This window comes from Python bivittatus, unplaced genomic scaffold (genome assembly GCF_059951505.1).
Source record: "Python bivittatus isolate LINGU-HERP-01145 unplaced genomic scaffold, Pbiv_v1 ctg000180_np1212, whole genome shotgun sequence".
NCBI classification, from domain to species: Eukaryota; Metazoa; Chordata; class Lepidosauria; order Squamata; family Pythonidae; genus Python; species Python bivittatus.
This window is the reverse complement of record NW_028277047.1, coordinates 2,695,271-2,703,296: the sequence shown is the minus strand read 5'-3', so window position 1 is coordinate 2,703,296 and position 8,026 is coordinate 2,695,271. Positions and strand designations below refer to the sequence as shown.

The window sequence follows — 8,026 nt, the reverse complement described above, 5'->3', positions numbered from 1 at the left end:
CATCAGACCCACAGTGGAAACTAAACAGGCAGCCATGCAGCCGGTAAAGCTCAAGCCGCTTTGAGTTTGTTGGTGGAGCGGGACTAGAGGGCCGGAGGAAAAATGAAATCGTTCGATTTTAAAAAGGGATGTTTCCTGCTCCCCCCTCCAGAACCTGGGCACTAAGGGAGTCCCCGGCTGAAGGCGGCTGGGGCTGATGGGAGTTGAGGTCCGCGGCTGCTGGTGCCTGCGGAAAAAGGGGCAGCCCCAGCTGGGCGAGGTCCGGCCTTCCAGATGTTGGGCGCTCCGATTTCCATCCGCCCCAGATGCCACGGTTGGGGGGCAACGGCTCCTCTCCCTTCCCCCGGGCGAAAGAGACGGGGGGGGGCGTCAGCGCCGGCAGTCAGCCGGGCAAGCGTCCCCTCCCGTTCCCCACCCTCCCGGCAGCAGCATCACCTGTTGATCTTCCCACCTGCCGCTCGGCCGCTCCGCGCCGCCCAGCCCCGGGGGGCGGAGCCAGGCAAGCCATTTCAAAGCAATGAATGGAGCGGGCACCCCCGGCGCGGGGGAGGCCAGCCGCCCGCAGACTACAGCTCCCGTGGTGCCGCCGGGGCGCACAGGCGCAGTCCGGGCGGCCGCCTTTGGGGAGGGGGCGCGGCGGGGGGGTGATGTCAGCCCGACCGCTCCTCCGGCAGCCAATGAGCGGCCGCCGCGGGCAGGGGGCTTGGCTGGCGGCGCGCGCGCGAGCGGCGAGCGTGCAGGGAGCTGCCAGTCGCGCCCGCTGGCAGCCCGGCCGCCGCCGCCGCCGCCAGCCCAGGCTGGGCACCCCCGGGCCGGCTTGGGCGCCCCTGCCCTGCGGCGGGCAGCGCGCTGAGCCGGGGCAGGGGCAGGGGCAGGGGCCAGGGCCAGGGCCAGGGCCAGGCAGCGGCGGAGGATGGAGCCGGCGGCGCCCTTCCACGACGCGGGCGGGGGCGAGCCGGCCGCCGAGGAGCCGCGCCCGCCCGCCGCGCCCCCCAGCCTGGCTCCGGCTCCGGCTCCGGCGGGCCCCCTGCGCGCCCCACCCCCGGTGGCCGCCCTGCGCCCGGCCTCCCGCCACGGCAGCCAGCCCAACGTCAGCGGCGAGCCCTGCTGGGCGGCTCCGGGCCACTCGCCCAGCTCCAGCGGCGGCGGCGGCGGCGGCGGCGGCGGGCCGGGCAAGCACCGGCAGGCCAGCCCGCTGGCGCACCGGCGGGACAGCAACCCCTTCACCGAGATCGCCATGAGCTCGTGCAAGTACAGCGGCGGCGTCATGAAGCCGCTCAGCCGCCTCAGCGCCTCCCGTCGGAACCTGCTCGACGCCGCCGCCGCCGCCGCGGACGCCGCCGAGGCGCAGCCGCTGCAACTGCTGGGCGCCGGCGCCCCCCCGCCGGAGATCGTCATCTCCCGGGAGGACAACCACTCGCCGGCGGGGCTCCTGCACCCGCACCCGCGCCCCAACACGGCCGGCCCGGGCGGCGCGGCGCACAAGCCCCCCCCGGCCGCCGCCGCCGGCGCCGCCGCCGCCCCCGGGCCGCCCTTCGCCAAGGCGGCCAAGCGCAAGAACCAGAACATCGGCTACCGGCTGGGCCACCGGCGCGCCCTCTTCGAGAAGCGCAAGCGGCTGAGCGACTACGCGCTCATCTTCGGCATGTTCGGCATCGTGGTGATGGTCATCGAGACCGAGCTCTCCTGGGGCTTGTACTCCAAGGTAGGCAGGCGGCCGGGGGGGGCGGGGGCGGCGCGGGGGGGCGGGCAACGCGTCGGGGGGCTCCCCCGAGCGCGCCTCGCTTGGGCAGGCGCAGCATCGGCGGGGCGGCTCTCCTCTGCCTCCCCCCATCTCTTTCCGAAGTTGAACGGGGGGGGGCGGGAGAGAGAAGAGCCGAGCATCCCCCCCTTGGCTCCCCTCTTTTAGCAGCCTCCCCCCCAAAGTTTGGCGCGCGGCAGTTCCCCATAAGTTTGGCTGCCTTGGGCGGTGCGTCTGGAAGCGGGGCTAAATCCGGGGGGTGGGCGGGGGGCGTGGAAAGAAAAAGACCTCCTTCCCTTTTGCTCCCCAACTCCCCCCCCCCCATGAAGGCAAGCTGGGCGCTTCCCTCCCATCTCCAAGGCGACCACGGATTATAGCTCTTGGATAAGAGAGGTTGGGGGGGGAGATAGAAGGAAAGGGGGGGGGCTCAGCTTCCCTGCGGTGAAGAAATAACGTTTTTCTACCTGGCTTCCCCCTTCCTTTCCCCCCTCGGAAGAACTGGGAGAGAAAAGGGGTGGTGGGCTTTCAGTCACGGTCTTTGCTCCTTGTAGCTGTTCCTGGCATATTCTGTGTGGCTTTTTGGGGGGCGGGGGGGGGCTTTAGCTGGACACTGGTAGGAAAAGAGACGGGTTTTCCCAGCTAGTGTTCTGGCTCCGCGCTTGAAAAAACAGGAAGAACACGAACCTGCCACCTGCCACTATCCAGGTGTGTGAACCACACTCCCCCTGTTGTCCCCGCCTGTTGTAGATATTCAGGATATTGCCAGCTGGTGGGGATGAATGAGGCGGCCTCTCTCTCTCTCTCAGCCAGCCTCCCTCCCTCCCTCGCAGGGTTGTTGTGGGGAGACCCAGCAGGAAGGAGAAGTAAATACACCCCCCCCCCGGCGCTCCTGAAGAAAAGGCGGGGTTCATCTCTAACGGGGCAAGGAAGGAAGGAAGGAATAAATCTGGATGGATAGGAAAATCTGCCTGTTCTTTTGGGGAAAAGGTTTTCTGTGAAGCAGGAACATCCTGGGGCAACACGTTTTTTTTCCCCCAAAACAGCTGGCATCGGCCACGCGTTGGCTCAAAATTTTGGAACAGCCCTTTTCCTTCCCTTTGGCATTAATCCAGCTTCTTGTTTTTTCCTCTTAGCCACTACAATCCTGGGACTCCTGATGCAGATTTTAAATGGCTGGGGGGGGGGGGTCAGGGGCTGTACGCATCCGAGTCCCTGATTGCGCTGTGTCACTGACATAAAACTTGGGGTGTCTTAATAAAGCCAATGTTCCCCATTTGGTGACACCCTAAGAATGAGAAATGAGTTGGCAGGATCTTTGTGGAGAACCAGAGTGGTTTATTGGTTCAAGGGATTGCACTAGAAGCTGGAAGATCTGAGTTCTAGTCCTGCCTGAGATGCAAAGCCAGCTGGGTGGCCCCCCTTCTCAGCCCTAAGAAGAAGACAAAGTCCAAACCTGTCAAGGAAATGCAGGGACTTGTTCAGGCCGTCGCCAGGAGTCAAGACTGATGCAAAGATGTGCAAATTCACCAAATAATTTGCTTCCTGCTTGCTGTTGGATGAGGAAAAAAATTGCTTTCTAGTAGTTTAATCTATTTTTCACAGGGCTTCTCCAAACTGGGTGTTGACCCTGCTCCTCTTTCCTTGCACAAGCCTGATCAGGTTTAGGACAAAATTGCACCTTCACCCCCCTCCCCCAATTTGCTATTGATATCCACAGTTTGAGAATTCCTACCCCACAAGCAGGCCAGTTTAATCTCCCATCATGGTTTACCATGGTCTCTTGGCACTCTCTGTAGAGCCCAACACATCTTGGCTTGTACAACAGGCTTGGATAGAAATTATGGCAGCTATTCATTCAGAGTTTATTTATTTAGGGTGTTGGGTGGCCCAACTCCTCTGCCGACCAGCTCAGCTCTGGAGAAATATTGGGGAGATAATTATGGAAGTCTCTTCATTCCCCAAATGCTGTAGCAGCTGTAACCAGTATTTTTTATGTGGGATAATCATGGGAGCGAGGTGAGGAATGGGTGAATCAGCACCATCAAATTGACCAGCTGGAATTCTGAAACTGACCGTCTCAAGCGGCCTCTTTAACAAAATGTGGTTGAGAAACCACATGGAGGGGCAATTTAGAGGTATCTAAATTTGAAATATAAATAAATAACAATAAATTAATAAAAATGAACGATGCTGATCACCTGCTTTGTGTTAAGCTAGGCACGGAGGGCCCATCCCTGATGTTAAAATGTTGCTTTAAATAAATAGCGATTAAAAAGGAGCAACCGTGGGAGATCTCAGTTTCTGCATGCTGGCTGGGGGATTCGGAGAGCTGAAGTTCACACAGCTTAAAATGGCTAAGGTTAAGAAACAGTGTACTAAGAGCATCTCTGACTTCCAGCCTCTGAAGACCTCCGGGGAAGAGAATGTGGCCGTCTGTTCCATTGGCTGACAACTTAGAAAGCCTCCTGACATCTAGGCTCGGTTTCCTTCCTTGTAATTTTAACCCAAGGGTCCTTCTCCTGCCATCAGCAAGGGAGAATAGCCTGTTCTTTCTTTTCTATGATTGACCCTTCAGATATTTGAAGACAGCCCCATAACTGTGGAGCAGCGGGTTGGTCTGCATGACCTCTAGGATTCCCGGCGGATGGAGTGAATTCTGTAAGGAAGGCTGAAGTCCGGCTGGGGACTGATGGTGTCTTTTTAAACTGGCCCTTTCCATTTTTCTTTGGCCGGTCCATAATATGTCAGTCTTGAGGGATGAATGCCGCTGCGAGGCTGGGGCCAGGTTTTCCATCTGCTGGAAGGATTTGGCGTGCTACACCTGTCCAATCTCAGCCTTATTTCTCCCTGCGTTCCTCCGCTTCCCTGAGCCAAACCTAGCCCACCAGATACAACTGGGCGTTATTGATCAATTCATCTGCCTGGAACGATAAAGATAGACCGGGAAGCAGGATGGTTCCCGACGGCCAGCATTTTCCCACCCAACTCTGCAAAATGGTCCTTGTGTTATTGTACATTGTACAATGTAAAGTTAAGGCCAAGTGGTAGGAAAGTGCAGGATTGGGGCCTGATTTCTAAATTGGCTTTCTGTGGGGGGGCAGGGGGGTTCCTCCATGGTGCAAAAATTGGGATTTGTTGAGTAGCTGGCACGTGGCTGGGTCTGTAGCTTCTTCCCCCCCCCCCCCAGGACAAAATGGGTATTTGGGGAAGGGTTAGCGCAGATATTCCCCCAGTCATAAATGGGGGGGGGGAGTTCTTGATCGAGACATGCTGTGTAAGAGGGTGGCATCTTTTCCCACCTGGCCTGCTAAAACTGTAGCTCCAGTCTCTGGAGTTGGTGCCCGGTGGGCCGATCAGGAACAGAATTGCAAGCGTTCTGCTAAAACGAGAAAAAGGGGGTTCAGGAAGAAGGGGGGCTGGATGTGTGGCTGAAAAGATTTGGCTGGAAAAAGAGGGTCAGCGGTGGTGTGGAGTTCTTCAATGGGGGTGGGCGGGCTGCAGGTGCCCAGGGGCGAAGGGGGGAAAGATCGCTCGGTCCATGCTCAGAAGCACCTTCGGGCTTGCAGATGGCTCTTTTACCAACGGGCAGGGCCAGAATGAGAAGGTTCAGCTAAGCGCAGATGGTTGAGAAAGACGGAGAGAAACACGTGGGTTTGGGGTTTCCTTCCGAAATCGCAGCCTCCCGGTACATGGTACGAACCCAGCTTAAGCCAACGTGGGGTTTGCTTATCTGTGGTTTGGGGAATTGGGCCAATGTGGCTTGGAAACCATGATGCTCAGGGAGGTGAGCACATCTGGTGCCCGCTAAGCTTTTAAACATCTTTAAGCCTCCTTTTAATTTAAAAGGGGCAGAGAAAGTGAACATTAGGAGGAGGCGGCCCCCAAGATTAGCGGGCAAGCGTGCCCACCTGCTCAGTAAAAAAAGCAAACAGGGCTTATAAAGGTGAAATCCCCCAGCAGCCATGTTGCGAAGGTGCCCACGACCTCCTTCCCAAAGCCCCCAAAGTCTCTTCAGCCCTCCCAAATAAGATGCCCCCCCGACCGAGTGTCCTGGGTGAGCTCCAGGGGCCTGAAGTGCAAACCATGAGGGTTTATTCAGAAACCACGATTCGGCAGGTGGTGGCGCCGCGTTCGGGAGACCAGTGTTAGCCAGTGGACCAAGGTGACCTGTTTGTCTTTGGAAGAGATCATGTGCGGACAAAGATGCCCTTCGGTTTCTCTTCTAAAGCATCTGGAGCTGGCAGTAAAACTTTCTGGGCTGGAGGGTGGAAGATTGATGTAATTTAGGCCAGTGTTTCTCAACCTTGGGAACTTGAAGATGGGTGGACTTCAACTCCCAGAATTCTTGGAGTTGGCTGGCTGGGGAGTTCTGGGAGTTGAAGTCCACCCATCTTCAAGTTCCCAAGGTTGAGAAACACAGCCCAAGATGCTTTATGTGAGTTTACAGTATTTTTCAGAGCAAATAAGCAAACGAAAAGACAAGCTACTGCACTTTCTCCTCCTACTTTGCCCCACAACAACCCTGTGGAGTAGGCTGGGCTCGGGGGAGGGAGAGACGGGCCCAAAGTTCCCCCGTAGCCGGTGATAAGACTTGAAGGTGGGTCTCCTCCTCCTCCTCCAGCCCCCAGATCACCCTCTTAGGTTCTTTTCCCCAGCCAAGCCGTTCAAGGGAGTTTTGTTCTAAATCAGTGCTTTTATCTGCTGTTCGACACACAGTGCAAGAATGTAGGAGATATGGGGAATTAGTGGGGGGGGGGGCTGCTGGGGAATTCTGGGAGTTGAAGTCCACCCATCTTCAAATGGCCAAGGTTGGGAAAACCCTGCTCTAGGCTGAAGCTGCCTGATTTACGGTTAGAGGAAAAGTCAGCTCCCAAACTATCAACAATCCTGAATTATACGGATGGCCTGCCTCCCCCCCCACATCTCCTCCCCCCCCCCTTGTGGGTCAGCCCTGTTGTGTTAGAAAAACCGTTGCTTATTTGGCAGGGATACCCTTGTGTGGGCGGTGGAGCGGCAACAGCTGTGCCCAGGGCGGGCGAAGAATTCCCTTCCAGCGGGGGCGGAGGGGAGGGCAGGCGATGGCACCGGGCCAGGCAGGCTGGGGGGAGATTTGGCTCTGCTCCCGACAGATCGGGAAGACTCCTTGCCTGCAGAAAGCTGTTGAAAAAAGTTAGGTCTGAAGGCTGCATTTTGCAAAGCGTCGGCCCCCCTTTCCAAACCGAAGAAAAGGGGGTGCTTGGCCAGGGTTAGGGGGCCAAACCAGAGCAATGCAGCCCCAAAGCGATCTTCTCGGTGTTCCTTTCCCTGTGCTCGGAAGCCAAGGCGGAAGGCGTTGGCCAACATCCAGCGTAACAGCCCTGTAAGCCAGGGTTTCCGTCGATGATAGTTTGTCGAGTCAGCTCTCCATTGGGCTGTTTTGGTGCATCGTGCCCAGCTAGCTGTCACGATCTGCCACGCGTGGCAGCTGGGTTGCCCGGTTGCCAACTCAGCCCAAACAAAACAACCCCATTGCCTCAACTGCAAACCTCAGGGGTTCGACTAGATCAGTGTTCTCCAAACTTGGCCACTTTAAGATGAGTGGACTTCAACTCCCAGAATTCCCCAGCCAGCCATGCTGGCTGGGGAATTCTGGGAGTTGAAGTCCACTCATCTTAAAGTGGCCAAGTTTGGACCACACTGGACTAGATGCTCTCTGAGGTTCAACTCCAACTTTTGACGTCTCAACATCTTGGCCCGCCCTGCGTTTTGTGGATTGTAGGTCACGTGGCCAAAGAATCCAGCTCGGCTGCTTTAATGGGACCCTCTGCCCCCCAATAAACCGATTCCCCTAACTCTTCTGTGCCCTGCCCGCCTAGGGTGAGCCGAAGCGCTTCCAGGCGAATAGACGAACGGCCCTGCTTTTGGCCGCTGCGAGTTTGGCAAAGGGCAGGTTTCCGCCCGTGGATCTGAAGCTGGGGGAATGCCATCGTGGCGCGACTGTTTACCCTCGCTCGTTCTGTTCATTTTGCTCACTTTGAACCAAGGTCACTAATTGGGCCCTCCCACACGCGAGCGTGAGAACTTGGGCCAGAAATTGGAGATGGCGGGTCCCGCACAACAATGGGGTTTTGTCCGCGCGTGAGTGAGATTTATATGTTTTTGGTTTGTTTTGGTCAACGGGGAACTGCCTCTCCAGAGGGATATTATTCTTCTGTTTTCTAGCTGGCGGAAATCGATGGTCAGCGTGCGAGAAGCACACAGAACTGTTCTTTCAATTCCTGGAGGAGACCTTGGTCCTGATTTGAT

At 57.5% G+C, this 8,026-nt stretch overlaps 1 protein-coding gene across 1 annotated transcript in view; it reads left to right on the top strand.

Moving 5' to 3' along the window:
- The first annotated feature begins 575 nt into the window (after nt 1–575).
- The window catches only part of KCNN3 (potassium calcium-activated channel subfamily N member 3), a 46,968-nt gene continuing 39,517 nt past the window's right edge, over nt 576–8,026 (top strand). Inside the window, exon 1 of the mRNA XM_088137240.1 lies at nt 576–1,705. Coding sequence (XP_087993366.1) covers nt 914–1,705 — 792 coding nt within the window. The 5' untranslated portion in view covers nt 576–913. The remainder of the gene's footprint in view (nt 1,706–8,026) is intronic.